Below are 25860 nucleotides of genomic sequence, written 5' to 3' on the forward strand. Positions count from 1 at the left end.
GAAAAATACAGGGATCTGAGGCAGTAGCAATCCCGAAATTCTTTTGAGATCCGTGTCATGAATCCAAGGTTCCTATTCGCTTTCGAGATTATGTAACTGTAGTGATCACGAAAAGTGAGTGGTTCGTCGAGTATAACTCCCAGATCTTTGAAACTAGAGACCCTCACAATGGGTGTACCGCTGATGTTATAGTTCCATGTTATAGGGTTGACTCTTCTGCTAAACGAAATAACAGCACATTTCTCCACGCTTATGCAAAGATTGTTGTTCTGACACCAGTTATTGAAGAGGTCGATGAAGTTCTGCAATCGTAAACAGTCGTGTTCTTTCTCAATCGGGGCGAAGATTTTTAGGTCATCAGCGTATGCTAATCTGGAATCAGCAGGTAGAGCTATTAGCACGTCGTTGAAAAATATTGAGAATAGTAGAGGGCCAAGATTGCTGCCTTGGGGTACGCCTGAACAGTTGCTGAATACTGATGATTCGCTGAAACCCAGTCTCACCGACACGTTCCTCTGAGTGAGATAAGATTCCATCCAATTGACAAAAGAAGTTGCTAGTCCCAGTCGATCCAATTTTGCAAGCAGTATCATGAAGTTCACACGATCAAAAGCTGCCTTTAGGTCTGTATATACAGTATCAATTTGAAGTCCCCGTTCTATTAATTTTAAGCAACTGGACGTAAACAGGGTGAGGTTGGTACTGATCGAGCGTCCCGGAAAGAAACCGTGCTGATCAAATGACAAATACGATTTCGCTACAGTCATTATGCTTTTTGAAACAAGGATCTCGAATACTTTTGAGCCAGCGCAGAGCGAAGTGACACCTCTATAGTTCTGAACATTTCGTTTATCACCTTTTTTGTATGCAGGAAACATTGTCGATTTTTTCCATGCTTTCGGGAAGGTGCTTGTAGTAAGCGACTGATTAAAAATTGACATAAGGGGTCTACAGAGAATGTCGGAACATTTCTTCAGAATATTCGGAGGAATGCCGTCAGGGCCGGGACTAGAGGAGGGTTTCATCTTCTGAATAGCAGCTTTTACTTCCGTTTCGGTATAGGTGGGAAGAGCGATATTCATTGCACCTATAGGGACATTCATTAGCGCTCTTTCGATCATTGAATGGTCGACTGTTTCATTAATGAAAACATTCGAAAAGTGTGTGGCAAAGAGTTCGCATTGACCAGCAGTAGTGTCAGATGTGTTGTTTTCCAAGAACATCTCCTTAGGAAGACCTTTTTCCGTTCGTTTTTCATTTACAAATGACCAGAACTTTTGAGGATGCCTTTTTAGATCCAGCTGGGTGCGTACTAAATGCCTAGAGTACAGTGCCCGATTGTACCTTCTGTATTCACTACTTGCATAGGAAAAAGCGGATTTCGTGTAGCAGTTGCGATTCAGAGAATAATGTTTTAACGCCGATGCCCGTTTCTGTTTCAATTCGCGGAGATGCCTATTGGACCATGGTGGTTTTTTGGGTGCAGAAGATTTTGGAACAGTTTGATCAAACAACGTGATTAAGGTATTCGTGAAGTGCAGAACAGCGTCGTTTACTGAACGAGCCTGGTATATTGGTGTCCAATCAATATTCATCAGCGCTGCGTTCAGCAGAGCGTAGTTGGCCTTCTTGAAATTAAGTTTACACGATGGCTGGCAATCATAAAAGTCCGGTATAGGAGCACTATTGATTGAAGTAATAGTTGCCGGGTGGTGTGAGTCAAGCGGTACCAGCGATTCAATAGCTTTTTCAATGATGCACTGACTAAGTGCTTCTTCATTGACCAGTAGAAGATCCAAAATGCGGTTGTTCACGTTAGTAACGGTGTTAATCTGATACAGGTTCATAAATGCTAATTTATCAATCAGCAGTGAGCTAGCGGCACTAAACGATGAGTGGAAGGGATCAGGGTAGGTGTGACCACTTGGGTGTGATGTCCACGTAATGTTTGGTTGGTTGTAGTCGCCGAACAGAAAGTGCAAATCGTGTGGTTTCATATAATCATGAACTTCTGTCACGCAGTCCATGTGTGATAAAACAGTAGAATCGATGCCAGCTATATCTGGGCTAAGATAAACAACACCTACATATACATTTCTCTGGGGGGTGGCGATTTTCACCCATAAGTGTTCAATGTGATCACTAGCTCGAGTAGTCACTCTGTGAGATCTGAGCTTGTTAGACACAGCGATGAGAACACCACCGCCTAACTTTTTCCCCGAGGTGAGTGGATCCCTATCCTTTCTATAGACAGAGTAGCGTTGTCCAAACAGCTGATTCGAAGTTATGTGATCGTTGAGCCAAGTTTCGGTGAGAACTATAACATGATAATCAACATATACTGTTCTGGCATTTACCTGACCAAACAGGGGTTTCGACTGTTTGTGTGAATCCCAATTCGGCGGATCGGTCGGCTTGTTGTGGTTGCTTACTGTTGCGATCGACTTTGTTGAGAGTGTGTGGTGTTTCAATAGCTAGTGTGCTTCCGTAAATCTGGTCACCTGGTGAGCGAGACCTTGCTCTGGCGATGGATGGTTTTGTGTTCGTGTGCGAAAACGGCTGCAAGTTTCGAATTCTTAATGGGTGCGTAGTATCTGTGTAGGCTTCGACTAAACATATACTGTCGTCGGTTAAATTACCTGGAAAACCAGGAGTGTCGACTGGCTTGATAGTATTGGAACCGGAGAGACCTTGGGCTGCAGATTCCGGCTTCTGTGGTGGTGATTGCAGTTGCTATGCAGTGTAGTCTGTCCTAGCCTTGGCTGCTTTCAGTCGTTTCTGATATATTGGGCAATTAGTACTCCGGGCTGAGTGAGAGGTTTCGAGGGCGAGTTGTTCAGGTCGGTTCTGAACTCGGTTAAATGCAACACAATTCGCGCATTTTTCAATTGTAGCGTTGCATTCGGTCAAAAGGTGAGCCTCCGCGCATATCGGACAACTTTGTGGTTTCGTGCAATTTGTAGCATAGTGGCCATACTCGGAGCAACGGTAGCACCGTCGCACGTCTACGTGTTCATGAACGGTGCAGCGGTTCCATCCGATATTTAGGTTTTTCATCCGGGAGAGTAGATTGAATGTGTTAACATCTGCTTCTAAGATCGCGAACGCATGTGTTTCAGGTGACGATTTAAGCTCCTTCATCCGAATAACTTTCAGTGAGGCAGTGGAGGGCAGATTGTTTTGTTGGACGATAGTGCTAATCAGCTGATTGTCGGAAAATTCATTCGAGAACCCTGAGATCTTGAGACGGGGTTTCAGAGGAGTTTGCATTTCTGCATCAAATTTTTCCGACAGAGAACTCTCAACAGTGTGCTGTAATTTTTGTGCTGACGATACCGTGGCACACCTGATAGCAAGGCTGCCACTAGAAAGAGATCTCACGTCAATTACCTCGAGATCAACCGGGTTGAGGGACTTTTGAATCTCTGTTCTGGTAGTATCTGCATCTTGGGCTATTTTCGGTTTTATTATCACCGTCTTATCAATTTTCAGCAAACTGGATGATTTAGGGCGAGGTGATTTTGTCAAAGGTTGGCTAACCTGTTTATTTACCACTGTAGTAGTTGGGTGTTTCGAGGGCTTAGTGTTAGTCAATGGGGTTGACGGCAGACGAGTTTTGCCAGATCGTAGTGAGCCGCTTACTGGGGTAGTAGTGGTCGGTGATGGAGTTATCGGTGAAGATCGAAGAATCCGGGAAATGGTTGGTTTTTTAACAACCTGAGCGAATGTTTGCTGTGGCTTGCTTGTGATTGGTGCAGTGGTGGGGGTTTTAGCCAAAAGTTTCTGGGAACTGAGTTGTTTAGTAATCTCACGGGAAATTTGTGCAGAGAGTTCAGTACAGAGTAAGTGTTTCATATCATCGACTTGTTTATGGAGATCTGCGATTGCACACAACAACTCCATGTGTTTCGGATTGCAGCTAGGTAAGCGCGATTGTTCTCTACATTTGGAGCAAACGAACTCAAGAGATGCATTCTCTTTGAGAGCGGTGATTCCTATTGCGTTGAGATCTGAGCACTGAGCGTGAATTACCGCACCACATCCACCAAAGCAGGCAATTCTATCTCTCTCGGTGGTTTTCTTCCTGCAGGTTGAGCACAGTATCGTAGCCATTGTAGTCATCAGGAACAACGTAGGTACTCTAGTACTACCATTGAAAACACTACCCTTGAGTTTCACTTAAAGGGAGTTTTCAAGATTTTACGGTTCGCGTAAGTAACAAATTGCACTTGATACATATGCTTATTGCACTAAACTACTCGACGAATTTGAAATTATCAATTTATGGGGTCTTTGACCGTTCAAAAGAGGTGCTTTCTCGCGGCGGAAAAAACACTTTGTTGTGGCTCAACAGAAGGGTTGCCAGTTTGTTTATTCAACTTCGTCATGACATATTGCAAGCTTATGTCACTGACCAAACATCAGTATCGCTTGACATAGACATGCAAAGCAGTATCAAAGTCGTCTGATATTGGTTGTCTGACACTGATCATCTGCAGCTCTGCTTGACAACATCGATTAAGAGGGTGGTTTGTCCAAAAACTGTTCTGCTTCTAGGTAGCTAAAAGGTGGTTTGGTTACGCAAACGGCTTGTACAAACGCCGAGCTGGGGCGTGCAAACTCAAGCTTTAGAGCAATTGTTCCAAACAAAGCGAAGGCTTTAGTTGGTGTTGTCGCAATATGCTGATTAAACGAGAGCTTCTGATCAAAAATTATTCCTAGATCCTTAATGGTGACAAGGACAACTCTTCCAAGCGGAGTGCCACCTAAAGCGTAATCAAAGACCAATGAGTTTCTGGTTCTCAAAAAATGAAAGCTCATAATCAAAACAATGAAAGTGCTTGGTTTTACAGACCACAGCTGGTTATTTGAAAAGTTAATATTTTTTTTTCAATGATTTTATAACTATATTTTTTATAAGGATCAAGGAATTTCTATGAAAAAAATGCCGTTCTGTTAAATTACATTCGATTACATTATATTACATTACATTCAATTCCAACCGATAATGATGAATTGATAATGAAGAGACTGATAGGGTGACCAATTCTAGTACTAAATCAAAGAATTTCAACAAATTGAGCACCAAATATAAGATATATCGATTTTTACTTTACGCTTTTTGTTACCCTGAGCATATCTACGCTGAGATGTGAAATTTATTTTTAAATAATTTTATAATAAATTCTTTAATTAACTCATGAATTTGATATCTGCACATTTGATCCATTTTCTGTTGGAAAACTGCTCAGTAAATTTCTGAAATCTCTCGTTGTATGTTGTTCGCGGTTCTTAATGCGATGAAAAAAAGTTAGTTTCATTGGTTTTTATGTTTTTATAGATCAAATAGTTTATCAGTCTCGGGATGAATAAACCACCCAACAAACATTTTTTGCTGAACAACCGCTGAAACATTGTTTAGTTCTAATTTTAAATCAGCTATCTTGCTGAAAGAAGGCAACCCAAATTTAGAGAGAAGCTGCTGTTCAGCCCTTAAACATCGAGATCTGGAGAAATTAATCAGCCAAGATGACATGAAACCACATGAAACGTCAATTGACGGAGCAACAAAAAAAAAACAAAAAGAATGTTGACCGATGTATGTCCGATGTTTGCCAGCTACTTTTCCCCTCACGTGTTATTTTTTCTTCATTTAAACTCGTCTCGAACTTTGAACCTACGACTTGTTAGTCTCATGCCGCAGAAGGCAGAACCAACCATGCATTCTGCGAAGGAACAGAAAACTGTCGCTCTTAAGCGACCAAAATATTTCTCAACCAAGGTCAATTTCAAATGAAGAAATTGAAATTGCTTTGAGAATATAATGTAAATTTCCCGGCAAGGCCATTTTATCATGCCAAATGAGAAATTCCGAATCATTAGACGATTCAAAAGATAATTATTTTGATTCGTCATGACATGAATAACAACAATAACAAGTTTGATATTGTTGAAAGACGCTTTCGAAGCTACCCTTATACAGCTGACGGCTGTCAAATTTGAAGGTGTCAAAAATGGTTGGACAAAGGCTGAACGAGTTATTCTTCAGCCAATTTTCCCCTACTTTCTATTGGCTGAAATAAAACTTCCTTATACGCTGAAACAGCGCTGAAATATTTCTTTCTTCAGCCAGAAAGCTGAAACAGCAATCAGCACTTCAAAACAGCATACAATCAGAGAATTGGCGTTTTTAATCAGCAAAAATGTTTGTTGGGCAACTTGGTTTAAAATCCCTGAGAAAAAAGGAATAAAAAAAAAGTTTATCAGTCCAGTTTTATAAATATGAGATAATAATTCGGTAAAAAAACAATGGTTTACTAGAAGAAAACCAATGATTTTTTAACATTTTGCCTTTTGGTTCGTATTTCAGACACCAACAAACTTATAAACAATTTTGACGATTGTAGACGATTCCAAAATGGTATGTATTCCCAACAAACATTTTTTGCTGAACAACCGCTGAAACATTGTTTAGTTCTAATTTTAAATCAGCTATCTTGCTGAAAGAAGGCAACCCAAATTTAGAGAGAAGCTGCTGTTCAGCCCTTAAACATCGAGATCTGGAGAAATTAATCAGCCAAGATGACATGAAACCACATGAAACGTCAATTGACGGAGCAACAAAAAAAAACAAAAAGAATGTTGACCGATGTATGTCCGATGTTTGCCAGCTACTTTTCCCCTCACGTGTTATTTTTTCTTCATTTAAACTCGTCTCGAACTTTGAACCTACGACTTGTTAGTCTCATGCCGCAGAAGGCAGAACCAACCATGCATTCTGCGAAGGAACAGAAAACTGTCGCTCTTAAGCGACCAAAATATTTCTCAACCAAGGTCAATTTCAAATGAAGAAATTGAAATTGCTTTGAGAATATAATGTAAATTTCCCGGCAAGGCCATTTTATCATGCCAAATGAGAAATTCCGAATCATTAGACGATTCAAAAGATAATTATTTTGATTCGTCATGACATGAATAACAACAATAACAAGTTTGATATTGTTGAAAGACGCTTTCGAAGCTACCCTTATACAGCTGACGGCTGTCAAATTTGAAGGTGTCAAAAATGGTTGGACAAAGGCTGAACGAGTTATTCTTCAGCCAATTTTCGCCTACTTTCTATTGGCTGAAATAAAACTTCCTTATACGCTGAAACAGCGCTGAAATATTTCTTTCTTCAGCCAGAAAGCTGAAACAGCAATCAGCACTTCAAAACAGCATACAATCAGAGAATTGGCGTTTTTAATCAGCAAAAATGTTTGTTGGGTTATTCCTTTCATTGAAAATTGGATTTCGTGCAATGTTTTGCAGTCGCAGTTATCCATACGAAGGTTGACTGAAAAGAGGTTAGCGTGTAGAACTCCGACAGATTTTAAACTGATTTGACAGGTCGCACGAATGTACAAGTTCGCACAAATGTCGCAGTCATGAGTGCGCAGTCCAATTTAGTAATGTAATGTATGAAAATCGGTTCAGTAGTTTTGAGGATACAACCGAAAAAGTAATCCGGGTCTATATGACCCTGACCGGCTAATAATCCTTTTTTTAACCGCAAAGGAGCGTTGAAAAAGTCTCAGTTATCAGAATCAACATTGAAATCAAATACCAAATTATTAGACATGGTTGAATAGCAAAAACATGATAATGGAACTTCATGTAAAACAAAAATAAATATTAGTTGAAAGATGTTATATTTAAGCAAACGGAGTAAAATAAAACTGCAACCAAAACTAAATCAATATTCATATCCCATATAAAATCCTAAAGTTAGATCCAGCAGTCTGCACTCAGCTTCAGATTTACAGAAATTTTTTATTTCGAAACCAGAGAGTTCCGAAGTTTTGTTTAAAATCGCCAAGATTGTGGAAAATAATGTGGAACAAAAGAAAATTTACTTTTATGAAGATCCTAAAAGAAATGGCTTATAGCTTTCGCAGGAAGTCTAGAACTGACCAACACTGTCCCGACCCACCCCATTTTACTACAGGAAAATCATAATCATCATGCAAGTTACCAGACATTTTAAAAATAGATTGATTATCTTAAAATATTCTGGATTTTGAAAGTATAACGTTTTTCCCTACTTTTTTGAAAGAAGAGCTTGTTGTAGTCTTTCTGGAGTGGAAGCATATGGTAACCCTTATTCTTGATTCTTCTTACTGCTTTGAGTTTTGAACGGGGCTTCAATATAGGTAATTGACATTAATATATTAAAACAGGGATTTACTAAGAATTCCAGATTTCGAGTTTTTACCCGGACTTGCAACAATTGAATCCCGGTTTCCCTGGAATTGTGAAGATGAGTCTTGGTTTTGCAGAATTTTTCACACTATTTGCCGATGTGCTCGAAGAAAAAAATATGTTTTAAAGATTTTTTCTTCGATTTCTCCACATCTAAAAAAGTCTTTTTTTTTCCTAGATTGTTTCGTCGTTAGGCCGAATAGTCATCAGAAAAAGTATTTGCCAGGATTCTGGGCAGACATTTTTCAAATCAAAACCTTGATTTCACCAGGTTTAAAAAAAACGGCCGGATTGGTCCGGCGCTAATCAAGGTTGCCGAAAAAAAATGTGTGTCAAGTAAAATTACTTTTTTATAATTTTTTTTTAAATTTCCGAGCTTCTGTGATATTAATTCTGTTCAATTTTAACCAATCGTAATATCAGCGTTTTGAACATTCCTATATTTTTTGATGATGCAATGCAATGAGGTACATAGAGAGGTGATGAGATAGGTCCTGTGCAAACGTAGTGGTAAAGTTTTTTTTTTCAGTAAACAAAGTTACCATGACTATGGGTGACGTCACTACTGACCCAACAAAACGCCGTAGTCGGCTGTTTGCTGGTATAGTTACCAAACAAACATTCGACAAGTAAGAAATGGTAATTTTTTTTCCATTCGATTCGGTTCCGAAAGTTCTAGAAATTTATACAGGTTGATTGAAATGGTGATCTAACCGGTGTCAGTGCAAATTTGCAAGGAGTTAAAGCTTAGTTCTTTTAGAAATGGGACACTTTCTTTTGCTAATAGCTCGTTTACTAGTAATCGGACATTCAAAATTTTGACAGCATTTTGTTGCCTGTAAAAAGTACTATCCGACCTATTTTTTTCAAAATTTAAAGTTTACACGTTTTTCAGATATTTACGATGCAAGAGAAAAAGGAAAAAATAATTTTGCACAGTTTCATTCAAAATCCATCATTATCAAATTGATAGCCGACAAAACCGTTAATTATTCAAAGAACTACTGTGTGTGAGTGGTGGAAAAGTATGGAAATACTGTCAAAAATGTCCACAAAGTTCAAATCAACCATTGGAGTGAAGCATATGATCGGCTACTTCGGCTAAGGGTCATCAAAAAAGTCAAGTCTCATACCAGCATTTTTAATTTTCAATAAGCGAAAAACTAAGGGTAGATCGCTGAAATTTCCAAAAAAAAATTTCTCCGATATGCTGAAAGTGTTGCCTCTTAATGAGTCATTCAAACCTAACCTCAAACAATTTTTTTTTGCTAGATCCACTCGTAATCTTTATATCTGGTTCCGAGGCTATGGAACAGATGATTTCTGATGAACGACAAAACTTATGAAACACCCTGTTTTGAACAAATTCCAGCGTTTGAATCCTATACCACGTCTGCTCGTGGCAAGGTTCCTAGTACATTTAAGTATGTATTTGCTGATTATTTTGTATAAATAATAATGATTTGCCAAAATTCTGCTCCAGTGAAAAAAAACAACAATTTTCAGAACGAAAACTATGATTTTCAAACTTTTCAAAGGCCTAAAAAGAGTAATCTTTAATGTACCCTTCGCAACCTACGATCTATACTAACCGATTATACTTTAAGTTCAATCTCCTCATGGTTTTACTTCGTTATTTTCAGATTTTGCCAGCAGAAATTTCATTAAAAACGTTCAAAAAGTGGCTCAAAAATAATCAAATTTGTTAATTTCGAAACAGCTGTATCCACTAAAGTGACCTCAGTTTCTTTTAAAAAGGATGTATTGGTCCGAAAAGTATCAGAAATTGAAGGAGGGGGAGGTAGCCACCTAAAATACAGATTAGATGAAGTATTAGTTTGAAAAACTGATTATTATCATGACTGAAAAAAGTGTGCGCTGGTCGAAGGGAGGTACCAAGAATAAAGTAGAATTTATTCTAACAAAAAAAACGATAAATAATTTTTTTCAAATTTTTTCATGAATTATCATAAGATTACCTTCATTTCCTTCATAGAAAGTATTTAGATCAAACGAAAGGATTTTGAGATACACGCATTCGTAACTGTCCCATTTCTAAAAGAACTAAGCTTTAGGCGTTTTCTAAGTCACATGATTAAGGATGATTGTAAGCTGGGATTGAAAACTATATTAGGCATTTGTGATGCCCCGGAAGGTCCCGAGATGTCCAGATTTAATCCGGTTATAATGAACTGGCTAGATTTTAGCATCGGCAGTGGACTTGACGTCATCGTGACACTGCTCAGCTGCTGTGTGGATGGACTCTTGACCGGAACAAAGATTATCTTTCCATGCCTTCATCGATGAGCTGTGTGCGAGTAAGGAATTCATTAGAGCAGCTCTCATTGCTTGCTTCCATTTTCGCATTAAGCAGGTAAGACTCTACATTCTTTTTTTAAATATAAACCCTAAATAAATTTAAAAAAAATGTTTTCCCGAATAGACAATCGAAATACTCGGTCGAGGTTCGGAACAAACGTCCGACCCAAGTTCAATACTGCAACCATCGCATTGTCCGGGTTCAGCGCAGAGCGAACTGGGCTATGGCGCAAACAGTGTGGAGCAGCCCGCACCCATATCGATGACCCGTACCTGAGGTGCATGTTCTCATTCCTAGCGCTTGAAGAAGATGGCTTCGAAATCGTGACCAATGAAACGGAAACCTCCCTTTGCGATCGGATGGCCTTTGCTTGCAACTTCCTCTCCGACTCGAAGCTCGCCGAATATATTAAACGGCTGGTAACCAACTGCTCGAAATGGGCGACCTCAACGGTCTACTCCTAACCGGATCCACCAACGACGGCATCAAGCTGCTCCAAAGTCACCTGGACAGAACCGAAGACGTTCAAAATGTAGCACTGAGAGTGGCCAGATTTTACACGACCGAAAAGAATGGAATTGTTTGAGTTTCTTCAGGGTGGCCACAGAACCGGGAATTGAAAATCGTACCGGGAAAACCGGAAAAAACGGGAATTCAAATCCAAAACCTGGAAAAATACACAAGGAAGTCAAAAATTTTTTTTTTATTCCAAGATCAGAGATTCAATCCAAAATTCGGAATTCAGAACTGTAACTTAATTTTCCGAGTCAGAATAGTTTTGAAATTCAAAACTTATCAGGTTTTGCTTTAATTATTTGCCAGAACTCAGAGTTCAAAACCGTCCCTAAAAGAGGAATTAAAATTCAAAAAGTCACTTTAAATTCATCCATGTATCGCATGTTATAAGAATAATTTAAAAAAAAAATCAGTCAACTATATGAACACAAGTGAATCAAAGTTAAATTTTGAACTCAGAACTCTTTGTTGCATTCTTAGAAATGTAAAAAAGCTTCTATTATAATTTTCCAGTGGTGTTTAGTTGAAGAGGACAATGAAACAATTAAAAATTAATTTAAAATTATCTTTACGTACGACACCGAGTCTTATTTCTAGCTTCGAAACAACAAATAGGAAACCTTCTATCATCAAACAAACTGTTTGTAAAAAGGTTCATCAGAGGGTCTGGAACTATTTTGAGCTCTCGAAATTCACTAATTTTATTCAAATTAGTTGTCTCAATTCATACGGAAAATTCCGAATTACAATTTTCAAATACAAATTTCTTTTAAAACTTAGGAAAATTTCGAATTTACAAAGGCTTTGTTAAAAAGGTGTGTTTTTGTGTAGATTGAAAGCAATGCATAGTTTAAATCTTAAAAAAGGTTACAATGCATTGTATCTCCCTCACAATATATATTCGTGTTTCGAGTAAAGTATTTAAGAAAAAAAAAAGAAAAGTCGAGAGCAATAATTAGTGTTCATATATTTTGAAGAGTTTATCACATTATTTTAGTTTTTTTTTTTGAACTATCAGACCAGGTAACACGTAACCATGCCGGCGGAATTTAACAAAAAATGACTTTCGCTTCAACTTCATCAATGGATTTGAATTTTCTTAGAATTTATAGATTTGAGAATCTTTAAGTTATCCAGCCCTCCTGAGCAGTAATTAAATTGAATACAGGTAAATCATTATTTAAAAAAAGAGGTTTCATATCAATTTCCCTACCTGATTCTTTAATCCATGATGGGACAATTCAACATTCTGTGCTTGCGGTTTTTTTTGATTAATGAGTCTTTTTGGTCTCGATTCGATGCTACTGTTAATAAACAAGTTTTGAAGAGTTGATTCTTCTATCAACAAATTAGAACAAATTAGAAAAATCTAAAATAATACATTAATCTGAAAAATGGTAACATGTTCTTTTGTAAGTTCTATCGCATTCTTCAGTTTAAATAACAACAGCTAAAAGTAGCAAAATTAACTATAATTGTTAGAAGAAAATAATTGAAATTTCTTACAAAATAAAATTAAATCAAACAAATGCTTAAAATAAGGGTATTTTCCATCGCATTTTTTCGACGAATTTGGTGAGTGATAACCAGCATTCTCTGTTGTCCGCCGAGCAGTCTATTGTCTGCTTATAGACGACTTTTCCTATGGCGTACTAGATCCTGGAGGACGTCCAGCGTGATCTGCTGGTCAGCCGGGACTTCCATATTCGCAAAAACCTACGCCGGTGGAAAAAACCTAAAAAATTGGAGTGCGTCCGGCGGGGTCTACTGCACAGTTGGGACTTCTACAGAACCCAGATGCAAAATCTGCGCTGCATCTGGTAGAAAGCAACCTAGAGGGGAACAAAATATACACAATATATAAAATCAAAACAAATTTTACAGTCTTACCCGTCGCCGTTTCTATTTTGCTTCGTTGATCTAGTTTATATCGGAGGAAAACCTTCCGCACAAGTAACATAATTTGAGACCGATTGAATACCTTAAGCTCCAGCCACTTGACCATTCCTCACAGAGAGCATTCCTTCCTTCAAAATTTTAGAATATATAATTGAATATTGTCATGTAATGTGCATGAAGATTCTCACCTGAAGGAAATCGTAGAAAATTAAAAAAGGCTGCGTTAGAATGGCTTTTTGGAAGGTTATCCCACATCCGTAAACTAAGTACGACAACATAGCTTGATGTTGAATATTTTCATAATATTAACGTGCCGACTGTTGCCTAGGATATTCAAACGCCGTCAGTAATGACGTAGGCTTTGTTTATGTTTTCATGGTGATCTGCGCCACCTTAGTAAAAATTTATACAGGTTGGATGCAATGGTCATCTTTTTACTGTGTATCCACCGAGATGCGATTGAAGCAGCCACAGACGTATCGCAGATCGAGGTGCTAAGTGGTAAAATCATTGACTACGTCGTCCGTCGTTGGTCGTCTGGAGCTAATCACTCTTATCTCTCTCTCGAAAGGTGAGCAACAGTGAATGGTAGAAAGAAAGAAACCTCCCGCCAGCAAGACCATTCACTGCCCTCAGTATTTTGCAGGACTAGATCGTGGCGAGACCGTATAGTCACGTCGTCACCGATCAGATCGATAAAATGGAAACAGTGGCACGTGAACTCCTGCCTTACCGGGATGTTATCGGCAACATTGCCGGCATCTTGACCGTGGCCCAATTTCTCAGCGGTTGTTTCACCTGTAACGAGATTCGAAAAAAGGGCAGTTCCGAGGGTTTCTCACCAATGCAGTTCGTTTTGGGATGTGGCTTGTAAGAGGTAATCTTGAGATAATTTACTTTCTGATTACTTAATACCTTTCCTGATTATAATTTTTAGGACCGCTCTCCAGCTCAAATATTCTCAAATGCTGGCGTCGGCCGTTCTGATAAGAACAAGCGCTTATGGACTGTCGATCTGCATAGTCTATTCGGGATGTTTCCTGTGGTTTACTCCATCGGATAGGAGAAGACCATTTTTTACACTGGCTTCGAAGGTGTTTCTGTTAACTTCGGCCACGATTTACTACGCAGGTGTCGAAGATCCCCTCAAGGTGAAGGACCGGTTCGGACTGTTGATAACCGTGCTGACGCTGGCTTATATTGCGCTACCGTTGACGAAATTGGTGAGTGTCATTTTTGGTGTGATTAGGCAGAAAATAATAGGATAAATTGTACCCAGAAAATTGGGCTTAAATAGATTATGGTCAGAAAAGAGCTATACCATATTGGCGACAACTTATAGCGTTTTCGTTTATGTTCCACTGGCTCAGTAGAAAACTATTTCTCCGTAAATAAACAAAATCGTCGCCAGGGACATGCATATGATCTATGTGCATCGTCCCGGGCGACGATTTTTTTTTGTTTATGAACTTTGCCACACTGCCACCACTGACCATACTGCCACCGTGACAATGGAAAATTAACGATTGCTATGATTTAAGGCCTATCATGGTGAATGATTCTTACAACATGATTTTGGCGAAACAAGAAAGACAATTAATTCTTAACCATCTAGTTGATTCGTAAAAATACTGAATATAATGTTCTTGAATCATTTATGAGCAATATGTTACTAAAATTCAAATAAAAGAATAGATTTGGCCAAAGAAGACCATTGATTCGATATGTAGACAGATTTGATTACTTTTCATTCCGCATACAATTTCGGCTGATGTTCATTTCTAGCGCTAAAGGGTTTCCCAGAGCAAGGAATATTGAAAGAAGGTAGTGCCGAGAGCCATATTAGATTTTTTTCGTGACGTCACTGTTGCCAAGCTGTCGAAGGTTTATACTGGTAGAACTCAAATTTAAAAGTTAAACACATTAAACAACTAAATTAAAATCCAATTTGATTCGGATTATGTTGTAAGGCCACTAGTTGATTGTGCTACGAGGTTTCTTTGTGTTTAATAGACTGCAGTGTGTATTATTCTTGAAATTGTTATTGAATGCACAATCATGCTCTATGTGATACGAGCAAAAATAATAATTTTCTCCTTTCAAAAGGTCTGATTGGTAGTTTATGGCAGTGCACCTCATCGTCATGATTTGAATCTAACATGGTGTACCATATGAATTTCTAATTTAGAACAATTAACCCCAATAAAACCATTGCAATTTGGTTTACTAAATTCCAATAAAAGATTGTGGTTGGATTCGAAAAATACTATTTTTGGTTATTTTATTTTATCAACGATTCAAACCTAACTGATTTCAACATTTATAAGCAAAATTTTGAACTTATTATCAAGTTTTGTCAATTTGAGTTAGGATACCTCAGCAACTCCAATCGTCTGAATTAAAGCAAAACAACCACTGCATTCAACTTTTTTAGTATCAGTCTTGAAGAACAATAATATTCCTAGAATTGTGTGCCTTCAAAGTTGAAAAAATCTTCAATTTTGTTTAATTGCCAACAAAAAAGGAAAAATTTCTATATAAATTCACAGATTATTGACAGCAGTGACGTCACAGGCGGTACTAATAGTAAAGCAAGGCTGCCTCGGCACTACCTCCTTTAAATATTCCTTGTTCCCAGAGGCGATTCTACCAAGCAAGCATCTCTAATAAAATAAATAAATTAAAATTGAAAAAAGGGTGTCCACGATTAAATTGCCACACTATGAAATGTCTCTAACTGTTTAACCGTTGGGTAGAATTTAATGAAAATTTGGGTGGATTTAGTTCATAGTGCATTGTTTACATCCTGCAAGTTTTCAAGTCCTGTAATCAAAACTCACGGAAATGGAGTCGAAAGAACAGCTCGTGCGTGATAAAATCTTGCGCATTCATCACGAGAACAAGGATCTTTCGAATCTTTCCATCGCTAAAACGTTGAAAATCACGACTTCCACGGTGTCGCGAGTGATTAAGTGGTTCGAGGAACGATTGATCACCGATCGGAAGCCCAGAAGTGAAAGAAAAAGTATTCTGTACAACACCAAAAATCACAACCGCGTAGTTGGGGCCTTCAAACGAAACCCGAACGCCTCCATTCGGAATGTGGCTAAGCCGAAGTTTTGTCCAGAAGGTCAAAACTAAGGCTGAGCTGCGAACGTTCAAGGTACAAAAGGTCGATAATCGCGACGAGAAGCAGAACAATTCCGCCAAAACCCGTGCCAGGAAGTTTTACCTCAACATGCTAACGAAAGTTGAATGATGCATCATGGACGACGGAACATATGTGAAGGCCAACTTCAAACAGATCCCCGACAACCTGTTTTTCACGGCCAAGGATAAGTTCAGCGTTCCGGAGCATGTCCGCATTCAGAATATGTCCAAATTTACGAATAAATTCCTTGTTTGGCAAGCCATCTTTAGATAGAGTTCCTCCAGAAGCGGCTACTTCCTCTCCTGAAGGCCCACAACATCCCAACAATCTTCTGGCCGGATTTGATTTCATGCCACTATTTCAAGTACGTGCTGAAGTAGTATGCGGACAATAAGGTCAATTTCGTGCCGAAAATGCTCAACCCTCCCAACACTCAGGAGCCCCATCGAGAATTCAAATTGAAAGTGATAATCAAATTCCGATTTCACAAAAAGGATGATTATTTCAATTGCATTATTAGACTAGAATTAACTACACAAGAGAACATTTTTGGAGCAAATGTTTTTATCTATAAGTTAGAAAAATTTAGAAAAAGAATTTATTTTGCCTAAATTTTCTAGTTTCAGGGACACTAGAAAACAAATGTAGTCCTAATTTTTTTAAAGATTTAATTGAATAGGAACAATTATTTCTGACATCACAAAAGGGCATTTCAAAGTTTGTGACATTCAAGATATTAACTTTTTAACACCTTGGTTGAATACCGCAGGACATTACTTGAGGTAAATATTGAGTAAGAAACTTTAATGAACTTGCGTTCCTCTAAAAGGTTTCGGTTCTAGTTGACACTTAAGAACTTAGTTTAACGATACATTAACCGCTCTAAATTATTTTTCATGTAATTTTTCACTCGCATTTTGAATGTAGGTATATTTTCACTCAATAGGATATGTATCTCTACATAAGCGGTTATACAATATATAGGTCCTGTTGTTGCTATTCTTCTCTCTCTGTCTATTGTTGATGCATTTTCTACAACTAATCTGTCAATAGACCAGGAAAAAGAACAAAAATGACAAAAAGGACATTAATAAAAAAAAAAAAATACAAAATAACAACAATTGAAAAAATTGCAAAAATGACAAAAATAACCTATGTGCTGCCAGGAATTGATGCTTCATTTTATGATTTATTACTTAGACAAGACAACAAAATTCTAGCTTTTCCGAGGCGCAAAGAGTATTAGAGTTTATTTTGAAAAATTGTGTGCGCATTATTCCAATTTTTTCTATCAGCTCTTGTTTTCTTAGATATCTTTTGAAAAGGATATATTCATTAAATGAATTTAAGCGCTTTTCTAAAAAGAACTGTAGAACAACACAAATAAAATAATTTTTTCAATAATCAACTTTTCGGAAGACACCGAGTCATTTTGACTTCTGAAAAAATTTCTAAATCTGATATTTTTTATAAAGATTAGTCAAATAATTTCGCTGTTTTCAACTAAATAAATTAAAATTTCAATATCAAATACTCAAAGGCTTTCTTCACTTTCCACAGCTGTTCGCAAAATATTCGTTTCGGGAAAATTTGTATTCACTTTATTGTTATTGTTAGTTTTGTTGTTTGGGTCCGAAAAGAATTTTTTTTACCAAATTTTATCATAATAATCTTGAACGATTTGTGCAATCCTAAAAAATGAGCTTGTCAGATTGCCCGGATATTTAAAACATAAAGTGAAAAAAGTTTGGCTCGTTAGGCTGCCGTCCAAGGAAGAAGAATTTTGCTCGCGCATCGCGAAAATTCGAGCTACTCGCACGCAAAGCTGGCAAAATCGCTAAAAGTTGCCAAATCAACCGTTACAAATGTAATTAAAGTGTTTGGGGAACGTTTGTCGACAGCCAGGAAGTCTGGATCGGGGGGAAATCGAAAACCGGAAGCCGCTGAGACGACAAAGAGAGTTGCCGGTAGTTTCAAGCGAAACCCTAACCTCTCTCTCCGAGATGCCGCAAATAAGCTGGGTGTATCGTCTACAACCGTGCATCGATCCAAAAAACGAGCCGGACTATCAACTTACAAGAAGATAGTGACTCCAAATCGCGATGATAAACAAAATACGACGGCCAAAGTGCGATCCCGGAGTCTGTACACGACGATGCTGACGAAGTTTGACTGCGTGGTAATGGACGACGAAACCTACGTCAAAGCCGACTACAAGCAGCTTCCGGGACAGGAGTTTTATACGGCAAAAGGAAGGGGAAAGGTAGCAGATATTTTCAAGCACATGAAACTGTCAAAGTTCGCGAAGAAATATCTGGTTTGGCAAGCCAGCTGTACCTGTGGCTTGAAAAGGAGCATTTTCATAGCTTCCGGGACCGTCAACCAAGAAATTTACGTGAAATAGTGTTTGAATAAACGTCTGCTGCCTTTTCTGAAGAAACACGGTTGTTCCGTACTGTTTTGGCCGGATTTGGCATCTTGCCATTACGGTAAAAAGGCCATGGAGTGGTACGCCGCCAACAACGTGCAGGTGGTTCCCAAGGACAAGAACCCTCCCAACACGCCCGAGCTCCGCCCAATTGAGAAATACTGAGCTATTGTCAAGCGGAACCCGAAGAAGACCAAAAATCTGCTAAGGACGAGCAGCAGTTCAAGGCAAACTGGCTTTCTGCGGCGAAGAAGGTGATGGCAGGGGTTAAGCGTAAGGCCCGACAATTCGGGTTTGGAAAAGCGGAAGCCTAACTGAATATTTTTCCTGAATTTTATACTAATTAAACTTGAAAAAGAAATTTAATTTGATTTTTTAAATAAACGATTTCACCGATTTAAACGCGTTTTCCTTTGACCAAATTTTGACCGTATAACCCTTTAGTAAGATTGAAAATGGTATCTACCGCAGGAGTTTAGAGCAACACGAAGTCAGTTCAAATCACAGGAAGCTGCATCACAGTATATAAACGAACCATAAATTAAAAGAGGATAATATATAACACTTAAACAGTTTGAGTTTTGTTTGTACATCTAAATTTTTAGTGGTTAAATTCAGTTTCTTCAGAGAGTTGTAGATTTTTTTTCGCACGGAGCAGCGATAAAATGATTCCAAGAGAGATCATTTTCGAAAATGATGCCTAAATTATAACATGATTGTAAAAAGTTATCTCTGAGTTGTTAAAATATGAAACAGGTTTTAAGGCAATGAAACCTACATTCAACTGAACTCTGTACAATAATCTTTTATTTTTTCTCACAACGTTTATTTTTGATGAAATTTAACAATTTACGTTTGAGATGTTATGAAATTATGCTAAAAGAGCTATGAAGATTTTATCGATGAAAACAATCGAAGCGGTCAATGAAACCAATTGTGATAGACAACTAGAATCAAAGCGTGATTCTTGGCCAGGATGGTTACAGTAAAAAGTCTAATATCGATCGTTTTGTTTTGTTTTAATATTGTAGATATATTTCATGGAAGTGGCTTGTGGGTAAACTGGGTTTATTATGAAAACAAAACTTAGGTTTTTGATATTTTTGTGCACAAAAACATCACATGTTTACTTTTAGGGGCTGCAGCGACGGCATTATTGTGTGCTTCCTATTTTGCTGATGGGCTTTTTAGCAAACGGAAGTACCGGATGGATAATTCTTTAAGCTTTTCTTTTGATAGAATTAAAGTTGGTTTAAAACTCGGGTAAACCGCAAATCATGAATCAATTATTTTTATATTGAACTTCTCATATATGCTGAACACTTTCAAATGTTAATACGAACTATTTTCTTCCATCGATTCAGGGTGAAGTAGTGCGGCAAAAAAGCAGCGCAGGACTGCCACTTCCCGTCATCCTAACGACCACGTGTGCTTCGGTCCTTTGGCTTCTGTACGGAATCATTCTCAACAACTACTTCATTATCGTAAGTACCTTTCTACAATCAATTGAGAAAAATGAAAGCACAAGAAAATGAATCAATCATAAGTTCATCATCATCATAGTTCATTATAAGTTTCATTCGTTTCGTTTCGCTTCTAAGTACAATACCACCTCAGACATCAGTAGCGGTTTTCATTTGATTGGATCCATTTTTCAACATTTTCTCGTCTCTTTATGCCACTTTCTGAATGTCTCTATAGAAAAAAGTCGATTGTGTCCTTCTTCATACCACATAAAACGTTCCTTGACGTCGGGGAAAATTGATTTCAAAACTTTTCCACAACCACTGAATCCGTCGACCATAAGTTTCCAATCGAACGCATTTCTCTCTTCTGTTGTTTGTTGTTTCATGCTTTATTTTTCCAATAATAACAATAATATTTTCATTTAAGCCGCGCCGCGATTCCATCAGCATTAATAACTGTTGTTCATTGACAGATTTTCATTTTGAATGATTTTTTTTTTCATTTTGTTGTCTCTGTTCTCCGTTCTATTCCCAGATTCAAAAAGTGGTCGCGCTCGGATTGTGCTTTCTGCAACTGTCGCTGTTTGTCATCTACCCGGCAAAAACCAAGCGGGAATAGTCACGTCGCAATGGCAAAACAATTTTCCGATATCGAAGTTTTTGGTTTTTTTTTATTGGTCCTGGCTGACGGTTTCGGTCGATTTGATGGATGATGACTAGTTGGTTATTGGCTGCCATTCATTTGGGTAGATCTGAAATAAATTTTACATATCTGGAATTCAGTGGTGTTTCATAGTTCAAATTGATATTCCTTTCAAACCGAAAATGATAGAATATTTGGTTAATGTTTTCCAGATTATTTCTGTTCTTTATGAAATGTTTCTTTAAACCGTGTAGCAAAAAAAAATCATATTGGATTTGTCTGGAAGAGGAAGATGCGAAAGTTAGACAGTACTTGGGTACATATATGGCGACCGTTAAAAATCACACGAATAATGTGTTCAACATAATAAAGTTCTACGGCACAACTACCTTATCAAATTTGAAAACACGGACATTAAAGAAAACGCCCTCCACAAGGCCAGATTATATCATTCCAAACAAGGCTAAGAAAAGATGACCAATTTGCATGAATTTTCATGTCCCTTAAGACATCAGCCGGCTTTTCGTTCATACTGAACCAAAACAAAAAAAGGAAACAAAACCAACCAAATTGCACCACTGAGAGCAGCGCAGCACTTATCAGTTCATCTTTCTTCCTTAGACCGTGGGGGGTGGCTTGGAGGAATAATACATATTTGCACTTTTGGGGTAGCGGTGGATAAAAATCTAATCCACCGGCAGCACACCTTGACGAATGAACGGGAGTTACGTTACGAGAAGCTCCTTCGGATTTTATTAGCACCCGGTTGGCATAAGATGGTATCACGCTTTAATGCAGCGCTAAATTTTACTTTTGCCATTTTTATATCCTTCTTTCCGAGAAAATTGAACTTGAATCTTGCCACAGTTGACGTGCTGTTTTTGGGATAACATTTTTTTGCGGTTGGACTTGTGATGTAGCTCAGTTGGTAAGTCAGTTGCCTCCTTAGCAGCTGACCGCGAGTTCTAGCCCAAGAGTAAACATCGAACACATTTGTACAGGATAAGTTTTTCCGCCAAAAAACCGTTAAGCCGGATATTCGGCTCACCGAATTGTTGAGCTATGTATTCGGCCGAATAAGCTGAATATTTATTATTTTTATAATTTATAGAAAAACAGACTTGTCAAGTTTTTATACTGATGTTGGGTAATTTATAAAAAAATCGAAAGTAATGTTGAAAAAGCTTCATAATCATCAAAAACTTATGGTTTCAGTAAACATTTTAGGTGTATCCGTGTATTTCAGATAGCTTTATACTTTGATTACCGTTAAACGGGACATCATGCAAAAGCAGGGTTAGATGCAACATTTGTATACCACAACACTCATTCAATTTTTACTTCAATATACTGTAATAAAGTTATCATTGAATGATAACAAATTGATGATGACATAGTTTTAAACATAGAGTCGCGAATGCCATAAAGATGGTAAAACGACTATAATCGAAACAAAAAAAAATAGTTTTAAACATCGTGAAAAAGTTTTTTGAAGTTTTAGATTGTCATAAAAAGTTTAAAAAATCGAACAACAGATGTTCAATTTTTTAGATTGTTCGATGCCATAAAAAACTTTACCTAGTATGACGGATTTGCTTAATGATATCACCTACAAACTTTAAATTGCTTTCATTATCCTATACCAACACTTTTGGTGTCTAAATATTTTTCGGATAGTCACCAAATTTGTTTAAATAAATATTTTTATAATTCAGTTAGCTGTCTGGGGCAAAACGCAACAAAATTCATATCAGAACTAAACCTCATAAATCGCGTTTCCATATGCTGGCATATGATTGTTTCACATTATGCGTTTGTTAACGTTAAAATTTCATCCATCCTTTAGACAACAGATCTTTTTTAAGTAGAGGTATCTTTGATATTCAAAATGTCACCATTAGCTGAAAGATATCAGATGACTTGTCGCTTCTTGAAACCTGAAAAAAAAACAGGTCAAAACAGGTGCCAAACTATTTGAACTTGCTCTTTTTATATCGATTTTTTGCTAAATGTCTTAAAAATAGTTGCCAAAAAGAACGATGATCTTCAAGCTTAAGCATACAATACTTTCTACGACATGTATCCACACGGCCGGGTCTGACCAATTTTTTGAAAAACTTATAAAAAAGGGAAAATCGAATCAGAAAATAGCATTATTCTCAAACATACAATAGAAAAAGAAATATAAGTACTTGAAATCTAAAGTTTTCATCGAATCACACAAGCAGTGTTCGTATCTAAGGATCTAAAAAATCGTTTTGTAACGCAAAATTTTAAAACTTTCAAAGAGACATTTGAGTTTTGTATTTGATTTACCAATTAATGTGAATAAACCTGGTAGAATCCGAAAAGTTGAAAAAATTCTGACCAGATTTAACTTTCTTCAATTCTTTATTTGGTTTGAGGGCAAGCCTGGATATATCGAGAAAATTGGAAATAAATGATACCGTCAACTGGGGCAACATGCAACACTTTTCAACTTCAATGGCTTCTTAAAGCTTAATGCTTACAGATAATCATATCTCTTGTACCTCAAAAGTTTTAAGGTTGATGGGACACGAAACTAACGTAGTCAGAAAAATTATTGATTTTACCAGTTATTTTTAAATTAACAAAAACATGCGATTTTCACCCTACTAAGAAAAAGGGGTAAGTTGCAACAAATTCTGTAAGTAATGAAAAATCAAATGAAAACGTTTAAAAATTTATAGTTTTTGATACATTTGTGATGTCATAACGCATAAAGCACCAATTGCAGTAATTTTTGGTTTTGTTCGAATTAAATTTTAAATGTTTTCTGTCAGAAATGTTCCTTAAGAAAAAAGTGTTGATCTGCTGCATGAATTACGGGGTAAAAAATACTTCGAAATATTCTATTAGCTTAAATCATGAAAATAAATCTTAGTGTTGCTCTCGGAATTCTCAGGCTCAGGCAAAAACGAATCCTTGTAGTTCAATATAAAATTTACTCAAAGCTACAATAAATACAACAATTAGATTGAACAGTACATACGACATTTTGCTATCTTACATTAAAAGTTTCTCCTTCACTCTAGATGAATTTCCTGATGGCTTTCTTCCTCTCTTTTAGGCCCTAATAAAGTCATCAAATCTAATTACATACAAAGTACAAACTAAACATTCAGATAAACACTTACGGTCGGTAGCTCTGAGATGAATGACTTCTGTCAACAGTCGGCACTTGGGTCACTAAATCTAAACATGAAACACTTAGTTTTTGGTTTGTAAAATGCTTTTTGTAACTTACGGTAGTCTCGGTGGCAATCAACTATTTTCTTTCTAGTGATCCAACGGCATTCAACTCGCAATCTAAATATCAAAACATCCATTAGCTAACGAACACAAACACATACAGGATCTCAATGAAACTTAATGTTTCCTCGAAGAGATTCCTTTCACTTAACTCTAAGCGTACATCTTTCGAGGATATGATTGGCTAGCATCTTACAAATGCTAAAACCACCAACCCACAGAAAGTGTACTATGTATGCCGTGACCGGGATTTGATCTCATGACCGTTGGCTTAGAAGACTGGAAGGCTATCCTCTACGCCACGGGCTGCGGCTTATTCTCTATCTATTCTCTATCTTCTACTTACAGCGCTCACAGATCAATTTCAGACTATCAGTCAAATTATCTGAATAGTTGCAATGCCCGTTATCACTTTAGATTTTCGGTTAAACTTTCTACCTTACAGCCACTACCGTTCGTCTTCACAATATTATCAAAATGGTGCCAATACTTGCTGGAAAGCTGCTAACATATTTTTCTCATCAATGTATTTATTCATCATTCCCGCGCATAATTCAATTTAATTATTTGTTTACGTTCTTCTCACTCTCATCATCATTTCTTTTTCACTTTCTCTGACCGTCACAACACAGTGGTCAAAACTGCGTACAACACTTAGGTTGTCTTATAGGCATCTGGTGAAGACCAATCGACTTAAAAGCATGAAGGGCATTAGGATGGCAGAAATAGAAGAATAATGAATTTATCGTTTCTGTATTTCTATTGAAAACTCAACAGAATATTTGACCGAATATTCGTTTGGCCGAATATTTTGTTGAAAAGGTCAATATTCGGAATACCACTATTTGGTCCATCTCTAGTTTTGATTATTAAATTATATCCATTAAAATAATTAAAATTTATGTAAAAACCATTCGATTGAAATATTAAGATTTATTATATATTATTTAGTATTTAAGTCAATCGTTGCAAGTGTAAGAACCTTTATGGTTTCTAAAAGCATAACAAGTTTTCCAAAGCGATAAATAAGCTGAAAAGCTGTGAAGCTTTTTTTTGCAAGAAAACATTATATTAACTATCTTGATCAACATAATTTAATACTCATAAATTTGTAAAAAGCATTTCTAGTGCATATGACACAGTCCAGCGTGACGTGACGATTTTTGACGGTTTTTTCACAAGTTGTCAATTTTCTAGTTTTTATAGTCAAACCCACACCCCGCTCCCCAAAAACTATACATATTTTTAAAGATATTTAAATTCCTATTTTTGGTCCTTTTCCGAGTTATTGAAGAAAAACAAGCTTTACGTAACGACGGGCGCGAAAATGACTTTCGCAAAAAAAAAAATGAATCGCAGAAGCCAAGTTTCTCGTTTTCCTTACATTTTAACAATAAACTGTATTCTTGGAATTTGAAATAAATTTCTCATAAACTTGTTTTGCACTGTTTTAATTAAAAATCAAATAGTTATGGAAAAACTTGGTTGAAAATTTGACGTGACGGTGCAGGATTTTTTGTTTACTTTCGATTTCCACAATAACTGATGTTTTTATAGCGACTTTTTGTTTACTTTCGATATTCCACAATATTACAAGTCTTTAGTCGCATGCGAACTGACATAGGGGCCTGTACCAAGGTTGCCGAAATCACAGGAAAATCTATAATTTCACAGAATTTCCAGCAAACTATCATCACAGAATCTGTGTCACAAAACACAAAATTTAAGAAATGTTCACAGATTGCACATTTTTTTAAAATTTTATACGTAATTCCAAAGTTATTAATTTTATGTCAACGTGAATTTTGGATTTTTAACTTTGTTTTGGAAAATCATGCTAAGATCGGTAATATTAATTGATTTCTTTAAGTGAAATGTGAAAAAGGCTCATTTCTTCATGACTTTTCAAATATGCTTTTTCCA

The 25860-nt window shown here is 37.0% G+C and overlaps 1 protein-coding gene and 2 long non-coding RNA genes across 5 annotated transcripts; 1 reads left to right on the forward strand and 2 right to left on the reverse strand.

The window, feature by feature from the left end:
• Positions 1–12532: 12532 nt before the first annotated feature.
• LOC129757249 (uncharacterized) lies at positions 12533–13250 on the reverse strand. Its single transcript, XR_008739655.1, has 3 exons — positions 13165–13250; positions 12968–13104; positions 12533–12909 (listed from the first exon to the last, which is right to left on the reverse strand). It is a non-coding gene; the product is annotated as an uncharacterized LOC129757249 (long non-coding RNA).
• Positions 13122–21052, forward strand: LOC129757245 (sugar transporter SWEET1-like). 2 transcript variants are annotated; one of them, XM_055754410.1, is made up of 5 exons: positions 13122–13547; positions 13623–13846; positions 13914–14199; positions 19920–20039; positions 20557–21052. In XM_055754410.1, the coding sequence occupies exons 2-5, from the start codon at positions 13677–13679 to the stop codon at positions 20638–20640; spliced, it is 660 nt and encodes a 219-aa protein (XP_055610385.1). In that variant the 5' UTR covers positions 13122–13547; positions 13623–13676; the 3' UTR covers positions 20641–21052. The 2 variants fall into 2 exon arrangements, with proteins under 2 accessions (XP_055610385.1, XP_055610384.1); XM_055754409.1 differs by having other exon boundaries at positions 13123–13477; positions 13548–13846.
• A 2520-nt stretch (positions 21053–23572) lies between these two features.
• LOC129757248 (uncharacterized) lies at positions 23573–24011 on the reverse strand. Of its 2 annotated transcripts, XR_008739654.1 has the most exons (4): positions 23933–24011; positions 23823–23880; positions 23696–23758; positions 23573–23639 (listed from the first exon to the last, which is right to left on the reverse strand). It is a non-coding gene; the product is annotated as an uncharacterized LOC129757248 (long non-coding RNA). The 2 variants fall into 2 exon arrangements; XR_008739653.1 differs by having other exon boundaries at positions 23575–23758.
• Between the last annotated feature and the right edge of the window lie 1849 nt (positions 24012–25860).

This window comes from Uranotaenia lowii, chromosome 3 (assembly GCF_029784155.1).
Source record: "Uranotaenia lowii strain MFRU-FL chromosome 3, ASM2978415v1, whole genome shotgun sequence".
Lineage (NCBI taxonomy): Eukaryota > Metazoa > Arthropoda > Insecta > Diptera > Culicidae > Uranotaenia > Uranotaenia lowii.